At 39.7% G+C, this 26847-nt stretch overlaps 2 protein-coding genes across 7 annotated transcripts in view; one reads left to right on the top strand and one right to left on the bottom strand.

The window, feature by feature from the left end:
• The first annotated feature begins 249 nt into the window (after positions 1-249).
• On the top strand, positions 250-9109 carry nrbf2b (nuclear receptor binding factor 2b). The gene is made up of 4 exons (XM_084135297.1): positions 250-438; positions 1895-1979; positions 6978-7018; positions 7122-9109. Exons 1-4 carry the CDS (start codon positions 409-411, stop codon positions 7731-7733), a joined length of 768 nt encoding a protein of 255 aa, XP_083991423.1. The 5' UTR covers positions 250-408; the 3' UTR covers positions 7734-9109.
• A 1108-nt stretch (positions 9110-10217) lies between these two features.
• jmjd1cb (jumonji domain containing 1Cb) overlaps positions 10218-26847 on the bottom strand; it is a 126963-nt gene continuing 110333 nt past the window's right edge. For all 6 annotated transcript variants that reach the window (XM_084135289.1, XM_084135288.1, XM_084135290.1 and 3 more), the window contains 16 exons: positions 26424-26625; positions 25508-25722; positions 25158-25310; positions 23983-24072; positions 23740-23867; positions 21867-22080; positions 19651-19850; positions 19035-19313; positions 16365-16533; positions 16202-16292; positions 15903-16033; positions 15437-15559; positions 13746-13885; positions 13399-13575; positions 11368-11499; positions 10218-11114 (listed from right to left, as the gene is read on the bottom strand). In XM_084135289.1, the coding sequence (XP_083991415.1) occupies positions 11019-11114; positions 11368-11499; positions 13399-13575; positions 13746-13885; positions 15437-15559; positions 15903-16033; positions 16202-16292; positions 16365-16533; positions 19035-19313; positions 19651-19850; positions 21867-22080; positions 23740-23867; positions 23983-24072; positions 25158-25310; positions 25508-25722; positions 26424-26625 (2540 nt within the window). In that variant the 3' untranslated portion in view covers positions 10218-11018. The remainder of the gene's footprint in view (positions 11115-11367; positions 11500-13398; positions 13576-13745; positions 13886-15436; positions 15560-15902; positions 16034-16201; positions 16293-16364; positions 16534-19034; positions 19314-19650; positions 19851-21866; positions 22081-23739; positions 23868-23982; positions 24073-25157; positions 25311-25507; positions 25723-26423; positions 26626-26847) is intronic.

The following is a 26847-nucleotide window of genomic DNA, read 5'->3' as shown; positions in this document are numbered from 1 at the left end:
TTATATAGCCTGATGTGTGTATACCTGAAAGCATTGTTCGACTTTGAGAACAGGTGAAATGGTTTTGAGGCGATTGTTTGATTTTGCCTGAAGTGTCGGTGTTTTTGTGAATGAATGTAGTTTGAAGACTTAGTTTTGTGTTTAATATTGTGAGAAAATGGGTGAAGGTTTCTAGAAATGTGTTTTAGCAATCGCGGAAATAAAAATGACGAGAGGAACAGCGTTCTCACGACACGCAGGTCGTAATGTGACGCGGCGGTGACGTCGTGGAGGGGGAAGTTGGTGTTTTTGCTCGTCTATTGTAGCAGTGGATGAGTAACCGGTGAAACCAGAGTCTCTGGTCCCGGTAAAAACACAATAATGTGCCAATGAGTCCCTCGTGTAGTTGAGGCTGTAGTCGATGAAGGAATGGAGGTGCTGGACAGTCCTCTCAATCTCGTAAGTGTTTGTTTACAAGCCACATTAGCATGCTAGCTGCTGTTAGCTTAGCCGAATTTAATCACTGAACAAATTGAAATACAACTGCGAAGAGGTTCACCTGTCCGGAAACACGTGCAACCATTTACCCGGGTTTTTAATTACGTTAACCGTGATGTGAAGGCTTCGTATAAACCGTGTTCAGGTTTTTATGTAACGTTAAGTTAGTCTGTCGGAGTTGGCCTCTAAATGTGTGTTTGTTTACTGCTGACAGCTGATCACCTTTAAACAAACAAACAAACACACACACAAGTAGCCTACTTTATTAACATATGACTCTAAATGTGTGGTTTATTATTTCCTAGAGTCTTATGACGTTTATGCCAGTACGTTATTGAAAGCTTGTTTAGATTATCAGTTTTTCATTGTAGATTATATTATCATCATAACAAAATATAAAAGCAAATCATTGGATCTGTGTTTTTTTTTTTTTTTTTGACACATCTTTCTCCCTCTGCTAGCTATATTGTGGTATTTAAATAACTTAATAAATGTTAAGTTATTTACTAAAGAAAATACAAATATTATATAAATACAATATACATGTATATGATATATAGAAGAGTGTATTTAGTAAGTTTTGCGGTCTAGACATATATTACATGGCTCCAGTGACAATTCTTCCAGCATCCCTCCATCAGCCCATCACTTACACCTTTATTTTATTACTAATTTCATTTAAGAAGTCAAGAGGGTATGTAGAGGATGAGCCCTTCATCATAGACAGCAAGCCAAGTCTTTGGTATTCTCCCCTTCTGTTTCAATGACATGACCATGAAGAAAACCTGATAATCACAGTCTCCAGCATGATTTTAATACCAGGACTAAAAAAAATGTTTTTGTGGTCCGAACCAAGCAAGTAGAAGTGTGAACACACCCTAAAGCTATATAAGAAACTTGAGTTCATATTTCATATAGTCCTTGTGTAATGAGGTTGACAATGGAGAGTTTGCGCAAAAGACTAGTTCCCAGTAATTCATCTGGACTGCTTGGAGAACTACAGAACAATAGAATCAGATCTAAATAAAGCTGGACCTGGAGTGATGGAGGGATGACAGAAGCAGTCACATCAGATTGGATACCCTTCTGCTGTGATTGAAAGGTTTAGATGAACTTTCATTAGAACTTCTTGTAGGTTGAGAGTTTTTCAGGGGAAATCCTCTAGAACAGGGGTGTCCAATCCTGCTGCTGGAGGGAACTGTCCTGCAAACTTCAGCTCCAACCCCAATTAAACACCTGAACCAGCTAATCAAGGTCTTACTAGGCACTAGAAACTTCCAGACAGGTGTGTTGCTAAACTCTGCGGGACAGTGGCCCTCCAGGACCGAGTTTAGAAGCAGGAAAGCTGTCATTGATTATCTGTACTGTTATCAGTCACATGATGAAATAATGTAATATGTTATATCATCTCTTTCAGGCCCATCAACAGTGCAGGAAAGCAGACCGCTTGGTGGCTGCTGGGAAATTTGAAGATGCCATCTCCTGCCACAGAAAAGCTGCAGGTGGGTTTCTGTTTTAAGTGATTCTCATGGGGACGTCTATAAAAATACATCTGGCGTGGCACCTTAGTGAAACAACTCGTGCTTTCGGATTGCAAATTATTCACAGTGGTAAACAAAATGTCTGTTATTGTAATTCACATTAATTTAATAATAGGAAATAATAACATATTATTATAAAATTGGCACACTGTAGTTTGAATTGTTTTCCGTCTTACATTTTATTTCTCAAAATGGTGGATATACAGTGAGGAAAATAAGTATTTGAACACCCTGCTATTTTGCAAGTTCTCCCACTTAGAAATCATGGAGGGGTCTGAAATTGTCATCGTAGGTGCATGTCCACTGTGAGAGAGTGTAAATAGAGAAATAAATAGAGAGTTAACTATTTATTTGTATGATCCAGCTGCAAATAAGTATTTGAACACCTGAGAAAATCAATGTTAATATTTGGTACAGTAGCCTTTGTTTGCAATTACAGAGGTCAAACGTTTCCTGTAGTTTTTCACCAGGTTTGCACACACTGCAGGAGGGATTTTGGCCCACTCCTCCACACAGATCTTCTCTAGATCAGTCAGGTTTCTGGGCTGTCGCTGAGAAACACGAAGTTTGAGCTTCCCCCAAAGATTCTCTATTGGGTTTAGGTCTGGAGACTGGCTAGGCCACGGCAGAACCTTGATATGCTTCTTACAGAGCCACTCCTTGGTTATCCTGGCTGTGTGCTTCGGGTCATTGTCATGTTGGAAGACCCAGCCTCGACCCATCTTCAATGCTCTAACTGAGGGAAGGAGGTTGTTCCCCAAAATCTCGCAATACATGGCCCCGGTCATCCTCTCCTTAATACAGTGCAGTCGCCCTGTCCCATGTGCAGAAAAACACCCCCAAAGCATGACGCTACCACCCCCATGCTTCACAGTAGGGATGGTGTTCTTGGGATGGTACTCATCATTCTTCTTCCTCCAAACACGTTTAGTGGAATTATGACCAAAAAGTTCTATCTTGGTCTCATCTGACCACATGACTTTCTCCCATGACTCCTCTGGATCATCCAAATGGTCATTGGCAAACTTAAGACGGGCCTTGACATGTGCTGGTTTAAGCAGGGGAACCTTCCGTGCCATGCATGATTTCAAACCATGACGTCTTAGTGTATTACCAACAGTAACCTTGGAAAAGGTGGTCCCAGCTCTTTTCAGGTCATTGACCAGCTCCTCCCGTGTAGTTCTGGGTTGATTTCTCACCTTTCTTAGGATCATTGAGACCCCACGAGGTGAGATCTTGCATGGAGCCCCAGTCCGAGGGAGATTGACAGTCATGTTTAGCTTCTTCCATTTTCTAATGATTGCTCCAACAGTGGACCTTTTTTCACCAAGCTGCTTGGCAATTTCCCCGTAGCCCTTTCCAGCCTTGTGGAGGTGTACAATTTTGTCTCTAGTGTCTTTGGACAGCTCTTTGGTCTTGGCCATGTTAGTAGTTGGATTCTTACTGATTGTATGGGGTGGACAGGTGTCTTTATGCAGCTAACGACCTCAAACAGGTGCATCTAATTTAGGATAATAAATGGAGTGGAGGTGGACATTTTAAAGGCAGACTAACAGGTCTTTGAGGGTCAGAATTCTAGCTGATAGACAGGTGTTCAAATACTTATTTGCAGCTGTATCATATAAATAAATAGTTAAAAAATCATATATTGTGATTTCTGGATTTTTTTTTTAGATTATGTCTCTCACAGTGGACATGCACCTACGATGACAATTTCAGACCCCTCCATGATTTCCAAGTGGGAGAACTTGCAAAATAGCAGGGTGTTCAAATACTTATTTTCCTCACTGTAATTAAAAAAAATTGGAAATTAGCAGTAATAAGTAATTTGTTTTTACAAGGTAGGCTATACATTTGACTCATTTAGTTGTGCAAGCCGTAATTTACATAAATGTAGATAATAAATATATCTGTCAATTATAATAATTTCCTGTTTAAAAAGGTTACATGATTTAGATTTTCTTTTCCTTCTTGCCAGCTCCCATTCGCTATAGTGGAGCGGAATAGATTTTTGGATTGATCCCTTCTTGTAAATTTACAGATGTAAATGCGTATGGTAATTAAAGTACCATACAACCTCTGTGTTAGTCAAAAAGCAGTTAGTCATTTTTCGTGTGGTGGCAGAAAAACACAGACTTTCTGGATTTGGATGGAAATAAAAAATCACAGACTAGCCAGGGCTTGACATTAAAAATAATAATTTCAGCAGTGGCATGTAACACAGTCACTCCTACTAGCCACTTTGGCGGGTTTAATTTGATATATAATATATATACATTTTTCAATTGTAGACTTTTAAAAAGTCACCACATCCAATGTAGTGTTGTGGAAAATATAGATTTTTCAATAACATATCGATAAAGAAATATCTGAAACACTTCCAATGCTCATTTTCCACAGAAAATATACACAATACCACTCTTTCTCGCTCTCTCATCTCTCCGACAGCGAGTTACACACAAACCCACCTCTCCTCACTCACTCGTTTCATTTACTCCAGATCAATATTGTTGTTGTTACAGGGCTTGAATTTAGGTGTGGGATTAAGCATAATTTTACTCATTCAGTACTAAATTTAGTTCTTTTCCGCTGCTTATTGCACTTAAACAGTCAAATACACTCAAAATGATGTCAAAATGCCGGTCTTGGTGAGTATTCACATAAACAGAATCAGTTATGTTCTAAGTGAACGTAACATAAAATTCAATTGAGAAAGAAAATTCATAAGTAAAAATATAATGGATCCGTGTGTCAGGTCTTAACCCTTAAACAGGCAAGAGTAGAAAATGATAAGCAACAAATAATTTCATGTCATTTTTTTATAGTAAATCATACCCAAAAGAATTTTTGAAAAATGTTGTGTATTTTGGATTTTATGAGTTGTGACTCCCAGATCACATTGCCTGTTTAGGGTATACAAAAAGGACCAAATCTATAATTGTAACTGCCATTGGATGTTTAAAACAATTATATCCTATACTTCAACTCATATAATGTTGACATATTATATATCTTTGGAAAGCTTACAAACTCAAGATTCAGCCTGTGAAAACCGTTTTGAAATCGGACCTTGCGTTACCATAAAAATGTTTTAAAAAAAAAGTGGTAAAATGGTCAAAAATGTTGGATTTAGGTCAGGCTGACTAATTGATCACAGATAACGTGAAGCAAATCATGTGACCAGCATACTCAAGACAGACAGGCTGTATCAGTCAAAATAATAATAATAATAAAAAAAAATACCTCAGAATACAAAGATTGTTACAAAAATGAATACAAAGTTAATCCCTTTTTTATACCCAAAAGTGGCAATGTGACTCAGGTGTAACATATATTTCAAAACGTGCTAAATAACAACAGCACCTTTTCTTTTTCAGCACCTTAATACAATGTTCATAATTAATGTTAGCAGTGTTAGTATTATTTTTTCAAAAGAAAAGTAAGTTTAATATATATTTACTTGTCTCAAAATCTGAATGTCCTGCACCACTGGCAGCCATGTTGGATTTAGGTCAGGCTGACTAATTAATCACAACATTTTTTAAACAAATCATGTGACCAGCATACTCAAGACAGACCAGGCTGTGATAAATGATAAAAGGATTTGATGAAAAAATCATTCTTACGCCCCAAAAAAGACGACAAAAACTATGTTACACCCAGATCACATTGCCAGTTTTAGGGTTAAAGTAACAGCAGCCTAATATACCTGCTGCCAAATTATGAGATAATATCAAAAATATCTATATGGCAGTTTTTCCCCATGGTATCGACGTCAAAATTGTGGCCAGTGAAAATGCAGAGTGGCTAGTAACTTTGGAAAACTTTGGAGTTGTCAAAAGTACCAACTTCGATACGAAGTCGGTACTGAAATGTAAAAATGTAACGATACCAGCATTTCCCTCTAGCATTTTGAGCGCTGTTGAACGGATTCTTAAGCACCTCTGATTGGCCATTGTGTCGACGCGTTCAACACATGTCTGTGATTGGCTACAATGATCAACAAAGATGATCAACAATGAAATATTTGATGCTCTTCACCAAGCGCTCGCCTAAGCCCCTTTCACACAGCGCGATGATCCCGGCAAATTGCCAGAACGCCTTCTGTGTGAACGCAAACATGACCCGGGATTGATGCCGGATTGGGGACCCAGTAACATTGCCGTGTTCAGTCCCGTAACGCGTGCTGTGTGAACAAAAGCCGCAATAATGTCGTGTCGTAGTGATGACGCTGAAGCCGGGATCGTTCGCCAGCTAGTGAAACGGTACGTAATGCGCAAGTTTATGATCGAATCAGAGAAAAAAATGCACAAGCGTGGCTCATAAGCAAACTTAAGACGCTAAGTTAATAAGTCAAACTTAATGAACCAATAATCAAACGAACTCGGGTCACTTTATCCGTGTATTTTCCGGAATCTGTGTGTGAAAGGGGCTACAGATACACACATGAGCATTTAAAAGCAGGCGTCTGTCAACGGATCCCTAATATATCTGCTGATAGACGGCCATTCAAATAGTTCCACTTGTATCTGTGTAAGCGTTTGATGAAGAGCGTCAAAGACAACATGTTTTTGAAGCGTTGATCATTGTAGCCAATCACAGATATGTATGTTGAGCACGTCAACAAAATGGCCAATCAGAGGTGTTTAAGAATCCGTTTAACAGCGCTCAAAATGCTGGTATCGTCAAATTTTTTTAAATTTCATTACTGACTTTTGACAACTCAAGGAAAAAAGTTAATGTCAAGCCCTGAGACAAGCCCATGTAAATGTTGAAATGACCTTACATCCCCATGAGAAACGATTACCGTCAAAAAAACGAATAGTGCTTCAGCCTCCTTGAGGTTTGTCTCACAAATGCTTAAATCTTGTATAATCTATGACTAGCACTGGGCTCGATCTGTGATTGAGAAACCAGCCCTGGAAGCGTGTGCTTAAATAACCTGTCGTTTCTCCACAGAACTTCTCAAGGAGGCCATGAAGCTCACGGAGTGTGAACAGGTACGCCTAGATGCTCATCATAGTCCGGTATTGTTTTTTAATTATTATTTTGCTGTGTGGATAGATCAGTTCTTGAGATGTTCAGATGTTTTTCCCTCCGCAGGCACGCTTGTCTCTGGAGCTTCAGAGGGACAGTCACATCAAACAGCAGAGACTGATCGAGGAGCGATGGAAGCGAGCTAAGCGAGAGGACAAGCCCAGAACGCTCCAGCATGTCTCCTCCTCAGACCAGACGCCACGCCGTTACCTACAGCCAGGAGGAACGGCCCAACCCTCCGAACGCGAGTACGACACCTGGCTGTACCTCCTGAAGAACAAAGGCACCGTCCCAGAGCCCTGCGCCGGCAGCAAAGCCCAGAAAGACGACAAAACCCGTCTGGAAGAGCAGCAGACCACCATCAATGACCTACGCAAGCTGGTGGACCGCCTGGTGTCTGACAACGAGCGGCTGAAACAGGAGAACGAGCGGATACGGGCGGAGAACGCGCGGCTGAAGAAGGAACACTACGCTGATGCAGACTTCGTGGAGAAGTCTGAGCTCTGGGTGCTTCCGCAGACGGCCGAGGAACGCAAGGCAAAGGACATTCCCATCCCACAGCTCCCTCCACTGGAGATGCCCACTCAGGAGATCCCCCTGGAAGACCTGCCCGGGCTGGAGCTTCCTGAGGACATCCAGCAGGAGCTGCAGGAGCTGCTGGACGGAGAGAAGCTGTGAACACTCACGCACCAAAGGGAGACTTCCATCGCCATCGAGTGCCAGAGGAAGCGCATTAGAAAGATCTGGAAACGCGCACGGTGGCGTAAACGATGGTTCACTCGGCCGTCGGCAGGTTTGGTTCACGACTTTTCTCAGCGGCGCCCGTAGCGATTGGATATACGAAGAAAGAAAACAACTCTATTTGAAGTACGTGTGCCTTTTTGAACATTTCTAACGCGTTTTTTTTTTTTTTTTTTTTTTGTTATGAAGTACAAGGGAAAAGGGACATCGGAGATCGGAACAGATTCTGTCGGACACTATGCTATCAGACTTTTTATCAGCAAAATCCCACTTGGAATTAAACTATTTCCTACACAGACACTGTGAATTACATCTATAATGTGTGTGTGAGAGTGTGTGTGTGTGTGTGTGAGGGTTTTGTGCAGTACCTGTGTTCATGCAGTTTCAGTCGTCTATCAACAGCGCAGATTTAGGGCATAGAGGAAGCCAAGAGGCATCAATGCAATTAGTTCTGCATTCTGTTTCCACACACAGATAAGCAGCTTTGCGGCAGCAGCTCTTGTTTCGCCTTATTGCAGAGGTCCTGTAGACTAGAACGAATCATCTCCGCCAGATCGCCAACAGCCGTGCTAATAACCGTGGATTATTTCTATAGGAGAAGGGACTTTGGGACTGAACATGAGCGTGAAACGATTGCATTCAGAACTATAAGCAATAATCATGTCATGTGCTCCAGTATCACTTCTTTGTTTCTCATCTCTACTGTTTCCCGCTCAAGCTGCGTCATTCTTCAGCATAGGAATGGAGTTGTCCCGAAACACATCAGGAACTCTGGATGAACTGACGTTGTTATTGGTTCTTTTGCAGCTTCATTTTGCATTGTACTCATCAATCAAGGATCGTCTGGATCACGATGCTAATATTTTCAGGTTACTGATTGCACAATCATACATCGTCTAACAATAAACCAGGTTCACTCCTCACACTAATCAAAAGCGTACCAACATGTGCCAGACGCGCCTGGGAAGAGATGAATGTATGGCTCATATTTGTGTCATGAAGAGGGAACCAAATCCACATTTTGCTCTTTTATTATTATTATTATTATTATTATTATTTTTAATTCAATGTTTAATTACTGGTTTACCACAGTAATCAGGGTGCGTCAGATTGTTTTGTTATTTTACATTTTGTTTTATGATGTAAAAATCAATGAAAATCATACGACGAAAGTGTTTTGATGCATGAATGGCTGTTCTGCAGTAGCTGTACGTACAAGATTAAGATATTGAAAACAAGAATTTATGTATAATTCTTTTGTGAGTTTACTTGTTCTGACAAGCATTAAAGATTTTAACAAGTGGAAGCATTAATCTGAGTTGTTTGTCCACCTGCTGTTATACTCTTATAGGTTTATTAGATGAGCAACATTCAAAGCTATTGTAAAACAACAAAGTGGTACACATCTGTGACTGCACATCTGATGAATTCTGTGTTAATGCACTCATTTCTATGCTGCCTGTACACAGTTGGAGGCTATTGAATTGTTTAACTTTAACATAAATTCTTTTTGTTTAATTAATAGTTCAAATATTCCCGGCTGTCTTTCTATTAAATACGAGGTCGTCATTTCTAAATTTCCACAACAGCTCAATAGCGTCCTCTTGTGCCCAATCTGTGAATGACAGCACGTGTTTAAAAGCGGGCAAAATTTGGCTAGTGGTTAACATTATTTTCTCTCGCTTTTGGAGACATCAGCAATTTATGGAGCAATCTGTTACATTCCGATGAAAGATTATGTGAATCTGAAGAAACAAACTCGTGTGAACTGCGCAGCGAGACTCGTTTTAGATGAAATAAGCTACAGTAATGTATGCAGCACGATTACATTGCTGAGTGTGATACATTGTAGCTATATACAGATACATACTGTATATACACACACATATACAGTAGTGGCCAAAAGTGACATCGCCCTTTATTTAAATATAATTAAAAACTTGTTTAAGATTTTGTAATCATATACTTGGAGACATTTTTTTTCTTTGTCATAACGCAATGAAACATGGCAAATAGTGCAGACAATTTTTGTCATACGCAGAAATTATGAACACATGCAAAACAAGAGAGAATCAATAAATTTTTTATAACTTATGTTGTGGTCAATGTATGCTTTTTCCAATGCATGCTTTTGTTTTTCTATGCATTTTTTTCCCCAGTGAAATAAAACCTGTAGCTGTATTTTGCCTTTTTTGTCATATACTTTTGTTAGATAAATACCATAACCAAGTTTATTGTTTTGTTCTTCCCTTATATTTAAAATATATATTTTCCTTATTTTGATGGATTAATGGAACTTGTAGGGTTATTAAAAACCAACATCCCCTCTGGACATCACTTTCGGACACTACTCTGTGTGTGTGTGTGTGTGTGTGTGAATTTCTCTTTCAGCTTGTCAATAAGGCAAAAGGCAGGCATATATTTGATAAATCCATTTTAATGGAAAATGTAAAACCCTTTTGAACTTCAATGTACAAAGCATGTAACACTTGCACTTTAAAATTTGAAATTGAAGCAAGCCATGTTTAAAAAAATACATCAGTGAATGTATATATGTATATATTTACACAGCATAGTACGATTTCCTTTTTCCATTGAACTTCAAAAGTTCACCATAGTAAATCTGAACATAAAAAGGAGAAATGAGAGTTTTCTTAAATAAATTACAACTTTTTTTTTTTGTAAATGTCTCCATTTTACAGTGAATACTTCTTAATAAAATGCTGAAGTGTTATTTATTAAGTCTTTCTTTACATAATAGAACTTTACAATGTTTACAATTGTTTGGCAGTTCTTTTTCTCAAAAGATATGGCATGAGGACACGAGACAGCGGATCTCTCTCACAGTAACTCCAAGTCTCCAAAGTAGTGAGCGGCATCAGAAATCCCATTAGCAAACTGTACAAGTCACATTTACATTTGATCGAGAACAGAGCAGAACTCCTGAAAATAAATACGATTCTCCACTGAAACTATACAGTAGGAAAGAACAAAAGGGGAACGAAAGCAAACAGACGAACAAACACTAGTTGTGACAGCGGCGCTGCCGGATTATCTTCAGATGTGTGGCGTGTCAATCACAGTCATCCTGATGGGCTATACTGCTATGGTGTCGGTAACAAATAAATACAGTTTCCTGGTGTGTGTTTTCTCTCTGCTTGGCACTGGAGGTTTGCGGTGTGAGTGTTAGTGTGCATATTTGGGGGAACGTGTCGACGGGTGTCATGAGTTGGTCTCCTCTTCCTCCTCCTCCTCTGCGCAGCACCTCTTTAATGTTCCCACCGCATTCTTCACGCAGTGGTAAAAGATGTTCTTGACCTGAGAGAAAGGGTAGGCTGTTAGAATGACGCGACTGACTCGCATGGAGACTGATGAATGACAAGGCCACTGGGACTCTTATTTTGAAATGCTATTCCTGTTTATTTGGCCCCCAAATTTAAGACCTTAAAAATATATTTATAATGAATTTCACCACATTTTTAACACTTTTTAAGCACCCGAGGAACGTTGATATTTGTAACTCGTGTCGTAAAATGCATCTGAAGACTTTTCCAGTGCGTTTGAACTCTACCTGTAGCTTATCTTCATAGTTGATTTCCTCTTTGGAGGATCTGAGTTCCTGGGTTAAGTGGAACGAATGCACCACATGCTCCGGAGAGACGAAGTCATTGATCACCTGAACACAGCTGTGAAGGTTCTGCACCTGTACGGATGAGACACACACAAACGTGAGTGTGCGCTGATGGGACTATATCATAAAGACTCTGGAACTTTAGCTAGTACAGAAAGAGGAAGTGCGCCTGTGATTGGTTCATTATATACGCTCATCTTCCCTAAATAACATGGAGTATGTGTAATTGTAAATAAAATGTAAATAATAACTAAATTTTGTTGTACACAACCTACTAGCATCATACTTTTTTAGCAAGTCAAAGGCATTTTTATTATAATTCTAAAACTGTCCTCCAGGTAATGTTACACGTGCCTTTTTTCTTTACTCATTTTTATAAAGAAGACGTAAGAATAACCTTTATATTGTTCGTAATATTTTAAGATGAGCGCATACTGGAGTGAAGCGACTTAGGTTTGCTTGATGATCCATACATTATTTTCAGAAAAATCATGTTAAAATGTATCAAATGATACATTAGGCTTTTGAGGAACATTTATTGGTTCATCTCTCAATCATCATTATATTACATTGCATTAAATGTTTTGCCTCCACAATAAAAACTACAGGATATTGATCATTAAACTAAGCATTTAAATATCATCTTACTGAAGACACATTATTAGGGGATATAGCATGACAACTGATATCTGTATGTATTTTATGCAAGTGGTCTTCTAATCTCATTGATTTACATTACAAGCTATCAGGATCTCATCTTCCTTTTTGGCCATATAAATATCAGCAACTGCATTAAATAGTGTATTTTTCCCTGTATGAGCCATAAAAGCCAGATCTATAAAATCTCAACAAAAAACATATATGCAAACTTTTGTTATATATATTTTGTTCAATAAACTGTTCCATTTAAAAAAAATGATAGAATTTCTATGATTTCATATGTCAAGATTTTTTTGATTTTGTTTTAAATAATTAAATGACATTCAGACATAAGTGTGGCTTAAGTGTCTGAACACTTGTTAGCAACACGGTAAACAAGACATCATTAAAGGGTTAGATCACCCAAAAATGAAAATTCTGTCAGTAATTACTCACCCTCATGTTGTTCCAACCCCGTAAGACCCCGTTCATCTTCGGAACACAAATTAAGATATTTTTGATGAAATCTGAGAGCTGATCACTTCTCCATAGGCTTCTAAGACATTAAAACTTGCTGGCCCAAAAAATGTATTAAAGAGATCGTTAGTATAGTCCAAGTGACTCCAGTGGCTCAATCTTAAGTTTGTAAAGCGACGAGAATACTTTTTGTGCGCAAAAAAAACTAAAATAACGACTTTATTCCACTATTCATTTCCTTCTCTCTGGGCCTCGAGTGAGTTCACATAGTGTTTTAGCGCAGCGCGTCTGTGTTGCACGTCACACGCATCACACACATGACCAGCGTCGGCCAATAGTGAGCCTACGTGTGACGTGCAACACAGATGCGCTGCGCTAAAACACTACATGAAAAACTCGAGGCCCAGAGAGAAAGAAATGAATAGTGGAATAAAGTTGTTATTTTGGGGGGTTTTTGCGCACAAAAAGTATTCTCGTCGCTTTATAAACTTAAGATTGAGCCACTGTAGTCACTTGGACTATATTAACGATCTCTTTAATAACTTTTCTGGGCCAGCAAGTTTCAATCCCTTAGAAGCCTATGGAGGAGAGATCCAGCTCTCAGATTTAATCAAACATATCTTAATTTGTGTTCCGAAGATGAACGAAGGTCTTACGGGGTTGGAACAACATGAGGGTGAGTAATTACTGACAGAATTTTCATTTTTGGGTGAACTAACCCTTTAAGCTTTGTTGCTTTCCATGTCAATCAAGTGGGCTTTTTTTGGTCTGAATAATCAATAACACAATATATCCTTCAGAATCAAGAACTATCATGATCTGCTCATCGCAGAAGAGGAAGGAGTGCAACGAGACCTGGTGCAGAGCTCCGGCAGGGATCAGGACTGAATCACCCAGAAACTGCACCACAGTCCAGCCCTGAACAGCGTGTTCATCCAGCAGACGCTGACGCAGCTTCCGGCTCAAGTACCAGCCCGGCTCACGGATGGGGTCGTGATCCGCTGGGATCTCCACGCCCTGCTCTTTCGCCACCTGTCACGCACAAACTTTGAGTTAAACCAACAGCGCACGCACAACATACCCTATATAAAACTCCTTTGTGCTAGAAGAACGCAAGGTTTTACGAGGACACTCGCTCAGAGAGAGGGAGTGAGCGTCGCCTCAGTGATCCACTGTATTATTTTAAATCAAATCAAAATAACCTTGTGCAGGAACTCTTTAATCTTCTCGCCGTCTTTGCTCGTGTAGATGTGCCACAAGGCTCCGGGAGTCTCGCTCGAGTCCTTTAATCTTTTCTTCACGTTGTCATCCAGATCTTCCTCCTCCAGCCTCTTCAGCACTCCTGTGTGTTTGGCACAAACACATTCATGCGGTTACACAGCAAACACATCACACAGTCAGCTTAATTTATTACAAAGGCAGGGAGAGCCTTCCCCCTTTGAAGACGGAGCGATGTTTAAAAATTAATGGAGAAGTGTGTGTGTGCGTGCACATCTGGCTTATATATATACTCCTCGTGTCTGAGACAGTGGTCTAAAAATAGAACGGCCATCGCAGAAGGAAAGAGAGAAGGGAGAGGAGCAGCTGTTGGCATGAGACACGAAGCAAGGATTGCAAAATTACGACCAGAAAGTAAGACAAAAAATCACAACCACAATCACACCGATGAACGTCTCTGTGAGCTATGCCAGTACAATCATAAAAGAAGTCATTTACACACCGTATATTTAAGGCACGGGGGGGAAAACGGCCTGCTTTTTTACACAACAGACGATAAGGTCTTGCTGCATCTCTTTGATGAATGCATGTTGTCATGATTTATGAAGACATTTTTTGCTTAGGGTCAAAGGTGATCAAATGGCAGTGGTTCTCAACCAGGGGGCCGTGACCTCAGCAAACATTCAAGGCGACTTAAATGATTTAAGACAAAACATGCATTAAATTAGCTAAAAACGACTAACATTGGTTAGATTAGACAGAAAGCGGAGCAGGACAGTGAGGAAAGTGATCAAAGCAGACCAGGAGCCGGTCTCTGAACTCGGGTCACCCCTTCGGTTTCATTCATTTCATTTATGGTTAGGGTTAGGGTTAGGGTTAGGCTTCAACAACTTGGAAAGCCTGGATACATGAGGTAGCCCTAATGTTAAAAGTGGGACTTCTAGATCTGTCATGAAATGAATAAAATCTTGAAGCGCCACAGGCATATTTATATTGATCATACATTTTTCTAGTTTTAAAATATCTTATAAATATGAAATAAAGTACATAATGTATAAAGTAAATATTTATTTAATAATAAAATCCTTATCCTAAATGCTTATCCAGTAAATCAAGAACAAATGGAATAGTCATGGGGCCTTCGAACATGGGCCTTGGAGTCAAAAAGGTTGAGAACCACTGACCTATGGTGCTTCAGATGTAACATCATACCCTGAATAGTTAAAATGGCTTTTAGAGAACTGTCTACTGTAGTGGACACCAATCGGATAATTACCTGTAGACGATCAGAGAGCGCAGATGATGTCATGTAAAACTACAAATGGTTTTGAGTTGATACCATAGTAATATGGCCCTTTTAATGTGAAACTTCTCCATGGTTTGGATTGAGTCTTTACTGATTTAATCTGATGAGTGCAGAGAAAAGCTCTTTGCAGTGCTGCTATGGCCATGTACAGGCAGGGGAAACTCATTCCAGATGCATCTCTCACATTTCATTGTTTCCAGGGTGGAAACCATGTTCTGTGTTTTTTTTTTTTTCCTCTGAGCTCAGGGGTTTATGGAACAATTCAGCTCTAGCAGAGGCTTTTCCCCCGCCATCTCTTTCTCTAACACGGCTGACCAAGTTAACGGACAGGCTGTTGACAGTTGCGTGGCGAGCTGGTCTCAGGCTTACCCGTTTTGGAAAGGACACCATTCCCTTTAGCCACTCCAACATAAACCAGCACGCTGACGATGTCAGACACCTCCATGTGCAGGCTAGCTGTGCCAAAGTCCTGCTCCTGAGATGCCGCCACACCTGTGACATGGATCATACATCATTCAAGTCAGCATGTTATCAAAACATTCAGTTTTTCATTCCCATTTCATTTCATTTCAATCCCATTTAAATTAAGCATAGTATCATGAAAACAAAGACACAATTCAAACAATCTAAACGGTCCTAAAAAAGGCCACATTTTCTTTTTGCAAAAGTTCTTTTTTATTTTCTTTTGGGGTGAAATATGACAAGTTTGATGAGATCCTTCCAGTAACTTAATATAATTTTTGATGAAATTATTAGTTTTTCCACAGTAAAACTATGCAGTAAACATAACAAGCTACTAATAAATCTGCCTGTGAGAATGTGAGAGAGACAGTACCGTAAGCGCAGCAGAGACGCGGGCCCAGGTCCGGCCGCACAAAGAAGGAGGGCAGATGGGAGGCCAGGTTGAGGTTTCCCTCGGGGTCTGAATACTCAGGCATGGGGAGGTTCTTCATGAGATCATCATACCTACACAATGAGATGACGCACATGCTAAAACAAGACTAAAAAGGAGCTATATCCGATCAGAATGTACGAATGAAATGTTTAGTGTCGTGAAACAGCATTCACAACCCCTAAATTTCTAAATGGCTACTTGGCAAATCTACTTCTTGTGTTCCTAAGTTAATGAGTTACCTGGAGGGCATCAAAGCCATAAACTCCTCGCCCGAGGGCCAGTCTTTCAGTCGATACACCACGCTTTCTCCATCTTTAGACTTGGGACGTTCTGTAGAGAGAGCGTGATCAGCATAAATAGAAACAGACCGATTAATTAGATAAATGCTTAGGTGGCACTCACTCGTGAGATCTTCAAACCCGTCCCAGAACTCTTTGACTCCTGAGTTGGACATTACTCCATCCTTGCAGTTCATGAGGTCTCCCTGGTGATCCGCAAACTCTTGGTTGAAGGATTCTGCCTTCCACAAGCTGGCGTTGAGTTTCTTGTGCACCCCAGAGACCAGCACAGGCTGCAAAAACAGCACACGGGAAATGGCCTTTTAATGACAGCCGAGATCACAAACACTACCAAGACTTACTTTTTGAACAGTGGAAAAAAAATATGAGGTCTGGTTAAAAAGGGACATTGCAAGATGGATTACTCTAAAGACTAAAGTTGCAATTTACATTTGTTGAAAAGCCTTAATCTGTGAGTTTATTATAAACTGAGTGCCAAACAAGCATCTGCAAAATTGCGGAGCTCAATAATAAGCATGGCACACTGGCCTGAGGCCTGAGGCCAGTGTGAGTGTTTCGGGCGAGTCGATGGATCAGTCACCTTCCCTTTTGGGCGAGCTTTGTGTTTCATAAATATGAATTTACATTATAAATATGAATGTACATTATAGCGGCTTTATTTCTAGCTTTTCATTTTTTTTCTCTATTTCCAAATATTCTTTTTGTAAAAATATTTTGTGAAGAAAAAAGTTCTATCGGTTAAAATAAAAATGTATCAGTCATTTGTGGTAAAGTAAGTAAAAACTGAAACTGCTGGCCTGACTGTGCAAACTAAAAAAAAGCATTTAATATTATTTGTTTTTTCTCAAAAATCCTGAAAATTCTAAAAACAGACAACAGATCAGCCTAAAAACATCCACATGCAAGGCTAAAAATGCGTGCACTACATAGACAGCTAAATATACACAGACAAAGAGTCTCGTACAAATCTACAGTAACATAAAACTAACTTTTCATGTCTTCACTTATCTTGGATTTGTCTACTGAGATCCGTGCTATTTATTCTAGAACTGCCTGAATATTTGCGATACTGTCAGACTATTTCAGAAATTTTAGAAAGAAACATAACAACAATGTCTACCCTTTGAAACAGCCTTTGCATTGAGAACCTTAAAATTCTGCCTACAAAGGCAGCTTACTAGGTTTTCCAAGAAAGCCTATGTGTTGGGAGACCAACATTTCATAATGTCAGTTTACTTCCTGCAGAGCTGTAAAGTCATGGTCCACTGAGCAGAAGTCAGTAAATGTCATCTTGGAAAAGGAAGTGCAGCTCAAACCCAGAGCGGCAGAGACAGAGGCTGTGTCCAAAATCTCCCTCTATACCCTTATCTAGTGTACTATACAGTCATTTGAAGTGATGTACAACACCATAGTGGGCAATATTGAGTGCATTCATTCAATCCTTTAATGCACCCCAATAATGAGTGTACGGCCAATGCACATGTAATGCCCACTAATGTCCATGCACTGTAAGTGCTGTGCCAAATTAATTACTGAATCTCGCCATAAGATGGCATCCACAGCCCTTTTGGTGCAAAAAGTGGAGTAATGGGTATAGGGGCTGATTTCGGGATGCAGCCAGAGACCTCGGTTTGCGTGTGACTAGAGAAAAAGGATGTATGCCTTAAGATTTCAACCTCACACCTATCCTTCTGTCCATTAGAGAAAAACAGATTTCATTGTAAAGTACCTATATGCTCACTTGAAATGTTCTGCATTAGAGCAGCACATGTGAAGAGGCATTACATCTTATAAAAGCATCAAAGCACTTAATGTCTATGATTGCCTTTGTGAAGTAGACACTGAATAAATGGTCTCTAAAGTATGCCGCCTTTCTCTCTGGATACACACTGCACATATAATGCAGACTGAAACCACTTAAACCACAGAACTTTTATTTTGGTGAAAATTTCAACAGGGAGACCTTCAAACTTAAACCTTATAACACATTCCTCATTACAAATTTTGGAATACGCTTGGCGTGTATTGCGTTTTCAAATGCACAGCACTTGCAGAGCAGCAAAACCAGCTGCTCTGAGACACTAAAAACACTGGATCACGAGCTGCTCACTTGTAAAAGAACGAAGTCATGGCTTCACTATATAGCGCGTAAGACTATATTTATATAATTAAATTTCAGCTTCTGCGATTTGATTTCAAACCAACTGGCAAGAAAAGGTGCAAAAATTTGTGAAAATGAATGGCAGAAATCCAGTCATTGTAATAGGAATTCCCCACACAGTTCACCGCACTGACCAACAGAAAGCTGCTTGGTTTGAAAGTGACTTCTGTGTGAGCAGTGCTAAATACATCTCAATGCTTTTTTCATGCCAAATGTCACTGAAATTTCGCTAATGTGACCGCACCTTAACAGTTTCATATACTCGCCAGTGCCAATTTATATTTGATGCTTGGTTCATTTTCCATATAGTCCTCAGGACACAAAATATGGAAATTCACTGGAACACGGTAATCCATGTATATAATCAAGGAAACAAAATCAAGTATAGATGGATAATGATTATCTGTAACACTGAGAGGTACACAAAATTATTAGGATTATCCTGGCAGCAAGAATATCAGTGGAAAGCCTCAAGAGGAGTGACCCAAAACACTACATGAGAATTGGGATTTGTTTGCAGTTTTGGCAATTTTTTGGCTTCAAAAGAACCACCGCTCCAGAACAGAACGTAATGTAAGATTCTGTATTTTTTTGTGGGTTTGTTTCACAGACCTGTCCTTGTCTCCAGCACTCCCTGAAAAGTTTCCAGTTGTTGCTATTGCGGTGGTCTTTGAGCCAGAGCAGCCTGCGTTCGTAGAGCCAGCAGTGAGAGATGTCAGTGTACAGTTTGGGCGTTTCTTCCACTGCTTTCTTTTTCTCTGCTTTGGGCTCCTCCAGAGGCTCGAGCTTCAGGTTCAGCTTGGTGCCACGGCCCGCCGGGATCTTGTTCTCCACCACAGAGGCGATGATGTCATCCAGGATGTTGGGCATGCTGCGACCACTCTTGACAATCTGTGGAAGACAACAAATGAAACTATTTTTGAAACAAATATTGAAACAATATTGAAATAAACTATTGAAACAAATTAGCTATTTTAGGACAATGAACATTAGTTTTTGTATATTTATATTGTCCACCAGTCAAAAGTATGGAAACGCCAAGTCATTCCTTATTATTACTATTACTAATAATTACTAAAAAACTCATTTTAATCATAAACCTTTAGATAAAAAGCTTTTTAAAGTCAAGCATGTGCATACTTTTGATTGGGTGTGTATATGTTGCCATCTCTGCATGCTAATACAGTCTCTCTGTTTGAGTGTGATCAGTAGATGTTGCTTTTCTGACCTGCGAGGCAGTGGAATACACAGGAGCGAATGCGATGCCAGCATCAGTGGAGCCCAGGCGCAGCTTGCCTGCGGTGGTGGTGAGGAGGTCTCGTAGGGTTGATCCCTGCTCCAGGGATGATGCTTTACTGTGCAGAGACTCCAAAGGATCTGACTGATCCTTCTCCTCTTTTATCTTCCCAACAAGTGACTCCTTATTTTCTGCAGGAGAGAAGCACAGGTGTACAAACTGTTCAAACCTCAGATTTCAATCTCTTTCACATCATATGAAAGTCAAAAGCAAAAGAAATAGTAAGACTTTTGGTAAAACATTTCACCAAAACATTTCCAAAATATTTTGTAAGGAAACTGATTTAGTGGGACTTTTTATTATGATTTAAAGCTGTAATGAAATGTAAGTAGCAGGGCTGTAGTACTCGAGTCCGGTCTTGGACTCGAGTCCGGACTCGAGACCGCTTTTCTATGGTCTCGGACTTGTCTCGGACTCGCTGGTATTCGGACTCGGACTTGTCTCGGTCTCGGCCACTGGTCTTGTCAAATATGGCTTTTGGTCTCGACCAAGTCCAGGTTTCTTTATTATGTTCCCAGTAATCACACATACGTCGCCGCGATATTAAAACAAAATATTATTGGAGGGAAAGTGAAACACTGGCCACCTAATAACTATGGGCATTTCGGCTCTTTTTCGTGAGCCGGCTCGTTTCAATCAGCTCACTGAAAGAGCCGGCTCTTTTGACTCATAAACAGCTCTTTAAAAAATAAATGTTTAAATAAACTCGCTGAAAGTCCACCGCTAGTGCAACGTGAATATTCATATTTTTAATTGTCCATAACACCCCGAAAACTAGCCTGCTTGCCTTGCACATCTAATTAATGGGCAAAGTTTTCCTACTTTTTTTCTTACCTTTCTTTCTTTGCCTATTCCACGAGTGGTATAGGCTCCAATGACTGGCTGTTTTAAAATATAGCTAATATCGAAACAAAATAACCCAGCTCATAGCTTGCAGGTTTGCTTAGTGGCAAACTTTTTTCATTTGATTGCTTCAGCCGCCACCCGCCCGAATTTAATTAAAATATTATTTTTTTGTCACGTCATCCGCCTGATCCGCGGTTTATCCGCATCTCTTGTGTGTGTGTGTGTGTGTGTGTGTGTGTGTCTGTGAGTTGGCTCGGTCCTCGCTCATGCAGTTTAATTGGTTGACATCGCGTGTATGATTGACACGAACAGAATGTAAGGCTGATCAGACAGTCGAAACGAATGTGTAGTGCTCCTTTAGGCCTATATAATTATTATTTTTTTGTTGTTCTTTGAATTAGTCAATTATTTTAAATAAAATTAAAATTATTCATTATTTCATTATTACATAATGATTTAATTTCTATAGGCTAGCCTATATATATTTTTTAGCAGACTTTTTTTTTTCCTGTCCTGGACTCGGTCTTGACTCGGACTCAAACCTTTTTGGACTCGGTCTTGACTCGGACTCGAACCTCTTTGGACTCGGTCTTGACTTGGACTCGACTAGTCCTGGTCTTGGACTTGTCTTGGACTCGACAAAGGTGGTCTTGACTACAGCCCTAGTAAGTAGCGAAACCCATGACCTTTTGTATTAGATTTACCACTTCAAATGCCTCAAATCATGCTGCTGGTTGAAAAGAGATATGAGACATATCTAGAGAACAGCAGAGAATATCACAGACTTGAGAGTAGGCTCTTTTTCAAGTACCGAGAACAACATACTGCTCAAAAAACTAGCAAAGCAAAATACATTACTATATTTTAAGAGCGGACATAAAACGCAAAAAATGTAGACTTATCAAAAAATGTAACTTAAGCACAGCTGCTAAATGAAGAAACTTCTATATGCTGCACTGGGCAACAAACTGAACTGAACGTGTGCCAACGACCACAGGGCTGATGGTCTTTTAAGTGCAGTTCATTTGGAGAGAGCAGCGTGTTCGGCATGTGAGAGCAGCTGAAGAACTGGATAAACATGTGGTTAAGTGAGCTCTTTAGACTGTGGGAGCTCACAACTGAGAAGGCCTGTAACGTACACCACTAAATGTGAGGATTGTGGAATGTTGGCGGCCTGTCAAGCACGCACACGCTTGCAGAGAAAGGAAAAACACGGGGCAGCTGGCAGACCTCCGGCACCTGGCTACCAATAACTTCAATCGTACCTTTTTTTTATTGTAGTTTTATTGTTTTGTACCCACCCTTCTTTTCTTCGCGGGACTTCTGCTCAGCCAGATCGGCCAGGAAGTGCAGAGGCGATTGGGATTCGGGCGGGGTGAACTTGCTGTCGGTGCTGGTGTCGCTGACGGGACTGCTCGCTCCATTGGCCTCCACCTTCAGAGAGGAGTTCTGCTGGCCGCCCTCAGGCTTACACAGAGAGATTTTGTTGCTGTGATTGAGCACGTTCTGTAACACCTGTGAAAAGAAAGAGTGTGTCAGAGACAGCTCAGCAGTTCGAGGAGAGTGAGGGGAAATATTGTGGACTTTTAGTGGTTGAGAGATGAACCAGGACTGAATTCAACATTCCACCGCAGAACAGAATGTGAAAATCTGTGCGTGATTGAGAGAGTGTGAGAGTTTGTGTTTACACTGAGAGCACGCACTTTCATGAGGCGTACTCCAGGCTTGATGCCCAATTTCATTTCATGTGAACGGAAATGTGGCTGAGAGGGATAGATGTATGGTTTGCTCAATGGGATGTACTGTCTTATGGCCTTAAATCACATCTGATCGTTTTGTCAAAATGTATTAATGTTTTACTGGCTGAACAATCAACAGTGCAATCTACTGAACAGAATTGAGTAGAGTCACACCAGGTCACTGCTGAAGTAGCAAACATACAGTGTTGTAACATGGTGTCCATTACTTTTCTCACGCTGGTCAGAATGAACCTATCATATGATTACTGGATTTGGCATTTGATTGAATCATTTTACAGAAATTGCTGAGGCAGATTTCCATTTGTATGTCCGATACCATTCCTTGAAATTAACAGACTTAAATGATTATAATAGTGATAGGAGTCAATATTTGGCTCTTTTAAGATTGCACTGCTTTTTATCTTTGTCCAGTAAATTCTAAAATAAAGATATATTTACATGAAATGCAAAATGACAACACGTTAAGTCTTGTTTTCTGAAAGAAATTAAGCGAGTTAAATATCTGCCAAAGGTGTTCAAAAACTAAATTTCTTTTCCCTATGAATTACCCCATTGGCAGATGTAATTTTGCTTCTCAAGTAAATGTATTGATTTATCGCAAACTAATTGATATCATCATACTTTCCCAGTTGATTATAAAAACAAAATTCTGAAAAAAATTTCTGAAATATTATGTTTAAATATGCAAATGACATTAAATAAATGACTACACACTCATTTGCATATTTCCAAAAAATAAATCTGGAACACTGGATAAAGCCAGGTTCTAAATTTCAGGTTCAAAGTTTCATTTTGTTGACATATTAGAGTCAAATGTATTCTGGAATGTATGATTATGTACATAATCAGAAAATACTGTTAACAGCCAGAAAACAAAAAATCACCATGTTTTTAGAAATAAAATGTTGTCTATAATCAGCCAAATTATATATGAACAAAAACCTTTAGAATATAGGTAGGAATAAAACTGTAATGTCTGGTGTATTTAAGTGCTACTGAAGTGGAGATTTCTGGCTCAGTGCAGGAGAAAAAAAATCATTGTGAGAAATTATGTATTGTAATTGAAATCTACAGATGCAAATAAGATAAAGTACAGCAAAATAAACCCTTAAAAGAGTATGTTGGATATTTTCTTTCCATTAGTCTGAAACAACATCTTATGAAAAGCCAAGTAACCCAAAATCTCAAAACTGACCAGTGCTATGCCTTACCTTACCTTATGAATGTTTAGATATTTGAATTGGAAATAAAGACAAAAATACTAAGTAGGAATATCATTTTTGAAGTGCACTGATATCAGATTCTCAACATCCAGTACCACAACCAAACATCCCTCACAGCTCCGTTTGCATTCGTGTAAAATTACAAAATGGCATCAACCCTGACTATGGTCTGCCCATTGACACACACATACCTGGGAGACGCCATTGGTGGATGGCAGTTTGTTGAAGAGGGTGTTTTGCTTCACAGCACACGAGCAGTGTGATTTAATGCTGTACTTCTCCCTGAGCATGTGCATAGCGTTCACCAAGTCCGTTAGAACTAAGACACAGACAAAACAAATAAGTCAAAGAAGCACACTTTCTCTACTTTCAGCCAAAGGCTTAACTACAAGCAATCTGGGATCACACGAGAGTGAAAGCATCTCTTTCCGTACCAGTTCCTGGAATGATCTGTGTTGGCATCAGGTGCTTGTGATCATGAGGCTGTCCCTTGACACACTTCAACCAGGTGTACAGCTCTTTATCTGCGGAATAAGAAAAGGTGGATTACTCACAGAGACTGAGAGCAACAACACGCACAGAGAAGGGCGCTGTCACTGGCCCATTTTCCCGTAGAGGAGCTGTGGTGTTTATGCTTCAAAGTAAATAAGGAGCTCTGAGCCTTTTAGGAAAAGATGCACAGATGTGATTCAGCAGAAATGACACCTCTAGAGCTGGAGGGGTTTTTTACGCCCTGCGGCAGAATTCAAGCCTGGAGAAGACAGGAAGATCTGCAGCAGGAATGGGGGACTTAAATGAGGCGAACAAAGACGAGGAAGAGATAGAGGCACATCTCAACCCCCTGAGACAGCCGAGCTAGACAGTCATAGAACAACTGCCAATGTGTTTGTGTACAATGTGTTTGTGTGTTTGTGTACAGCACACAAACACACACAAGTGCTGCCATTCAAACCATAGCGAAAACTACACACACAAGTGCTGCCATTCAAACCATAGCGAAAACTACACACCAGCAGTCATAAGTTATACCTTTTATGACATGTCTTTATTAATTGTATTTTAAGCTTATTTTGTTTACTTTTATATAAAAAACTGAACACACAGTTTTGTCTTTCATCAAATCATTAAAAAAAAACCAAGAGAGAGACAATGGATTGTGTTATAGTCAAAGTATGCTTTTTCCTGTGAGCTTCTTGTTTTTCATGCATTTTTTTTGCATGGTAAAATAAAACCTGTAGCTGTAGTTTGCCTTTTTTACTAAATAATTGTAAATACCATAACCAAGTTTAGTGTTTTGTTTTTCCGTCACATTTAAATTATAAAAAAAATAAAATTAAAAAAAGCTTTTATATATTGGCATAATAGCTTCACATTTAACAACACTCACGAAAATCTGACAGCTACTGGTCACTACTGTAAAAAAAAAAAAAAACAGTAAATAAAAATAAATAAAGCAGATGAATTAACTAGAGACTGTTTTTGCACCCGCTTTTTAAATATCTGGGCATTTTTCCAGTCCAGTTAGGGTTTTTGAGCCTACTGCATATCAACAGCAGGAGAGTACAAGCACAGTCAGTGTTCAAAGGTGAATATGAAAATGACGACTGACCTTTGGAGCTCTTTCTCTCCTTGGCTTTGTAACAGTCCAAACACACCACAAATCCACATTTTTGGCAGACCCAGTGAATGTTAAACAATGTGGCTTCACATGCGTCGCAGCTCTCTCTCACTCCGCGCACCGCTCTTTTCCAGGCGATCTTGGCTGCAGAGCAAAGCAAACAGAGGAAGGATGAAACGGACATTCACAGAGCTTACCCACTATTTCTTTTTCCTTTCTCACTTTTGACTTACAGTCTGCTGTAAATATAATGGTGTACTGATAACAATGTTTTAGGAGGTCATGTATGTTTTAATACTGTTAAATAAATAGGAAAGGCTCTATTGGGCAGTATAACGCACCATCTTTCTTTATCCATGTAGTTGCGGTATTCTCAGTTAAAACCAGCTGACAGAATTTGTCTCCAATGTAGCTGAGGATGTATTTAGAGGTCTCCAGGTCCAGGTTGTTTTCTTCATAACCATCAGGAGCCCAGAGACTGAGTGCCTCTTCATCATATTGATCAGGAGAGGAGAAGCCATCAATCCGGATCACTCCGTTCTTACTGTACGAGAGGCTGGAAATGAGGAGGAGAATGTGCAATTAGAGTTTATTTCCTTTCCTAAGAGCAATTCTTTAACAACAAAATGAGAAAACCGTTGACACAAGACACGGGTGAAAAGCACAAGTACTTAATACTAGTGCATTCTGTGAGATGACATTAGACTCGTTTCATAGAACAACCAAGATGAGCCTGGCCTATTTTAAATGGAAAGAATAATTAAAGACAACCATCAAGGAGCCTAGCAACGGTAAGTATTTTTATACATGTCAAAAATAGTTAGAATCCATGTCCCAATCTTTGCCACTGAAAAGATCTACATTTACTTTGTGCCCACAGATGGGACTCAATAACTTCAATAAATCTTTTAAACACAATTAATTGTGGGATAGCTACAGTTTAACAAGGTTCAATTCAAATGACTCATGCTCAAGGAAATGTTGTTTGCTTATTGTCAGACAAGTAGAGATTTCATTATTTTAAGACCATGTAATTCACATTTTGCAAAAAGCTATTTCATCATTTCTAAAACCTAGAAACAACCATCTTCTGTTTCTCTTGACATGTTCTCTATTTTTGTATTGGCTTTATATTGTCTATTTCTACTGCACTACAGTTTTTGAATATTTGTGCGGGAGCAACACCCCTTCCTATTTACCATGTAGCCTGATGGGTGCACAGCAAATATGGTATGTAGCTCCTCAGTTTATACTCACCGGCGGAAGTGGTAGAAGCGGCAGAAGACAGGTGAGTGGGCAGACTCTTCCCCTTTCTTGGTGCGGATGGAGCGGCACTCTCTGCACTTCTGTAAGTTGGGTCCGATTTCAGAGCACGAGTCATCCTGCAGGAAGGACTCGCCCGTCTGTTTTAGCTTCTTTACTTTCCTCCAGTCCTTCAGTACTGATCGGGGAATGCCATCTATTTCCACAGATTGCATATCACAGATTCTATTACTTTATCCATTAAACAATGTATTGCATAAAAACACCACATTTATTACTCAATAATTAGCGTGGCCGGGATATATCAGTCTATCACTAGGTGGGGATGGTGAGTGTGCAGGGTTTGAAGAGTTAATGTTTTAGTTGTAACCACAAGCCAGCGTAACTGACATTTGTGACCTGCTGTACCGTTACAGTG

Source organism: Abramis brama (assembly GCF_963993115.1).
Source record: "Abramis brama genome assembly, chromosome: 14".
NCBI lineage: Eukaryota > Metazoa > Chordata > Actinopteri > Cypriniformes > Leuciscidae > Abramis > Abramis brama.
The sequence above is the reverse complement of the archived record's forward strand: the minus strand, read 5'-3'. Positions and strand labels throughout refer to the sequence as shown.

What these genes read in the sequence shown, in the direction of transcription:
- nrbf2b (XM_084135297.1), top strand. Translation starts at nt 409, where the DNA reads ATGGAGGTGCTGGACAGTCCTCTCAATCTC. An exon ending in TGGACAGTCCTCTCAATCTC is followed by an intron (nt 439 to 1,894) that starts GTAAGTGTTTGT and finishes CATCTCTTTCAG; the next exon opens with GCCCATCAACAGTGCAGGAA. An exon ending in CTGCCACAGAAAAGCTGCAG is followed by an intron (nt 1,980 to 6,977) that starts GTGGGTTTCTGT and finishes GTTTCTCCACAG; the next exon opens with AACTTCTCAAGGAGGCCATG.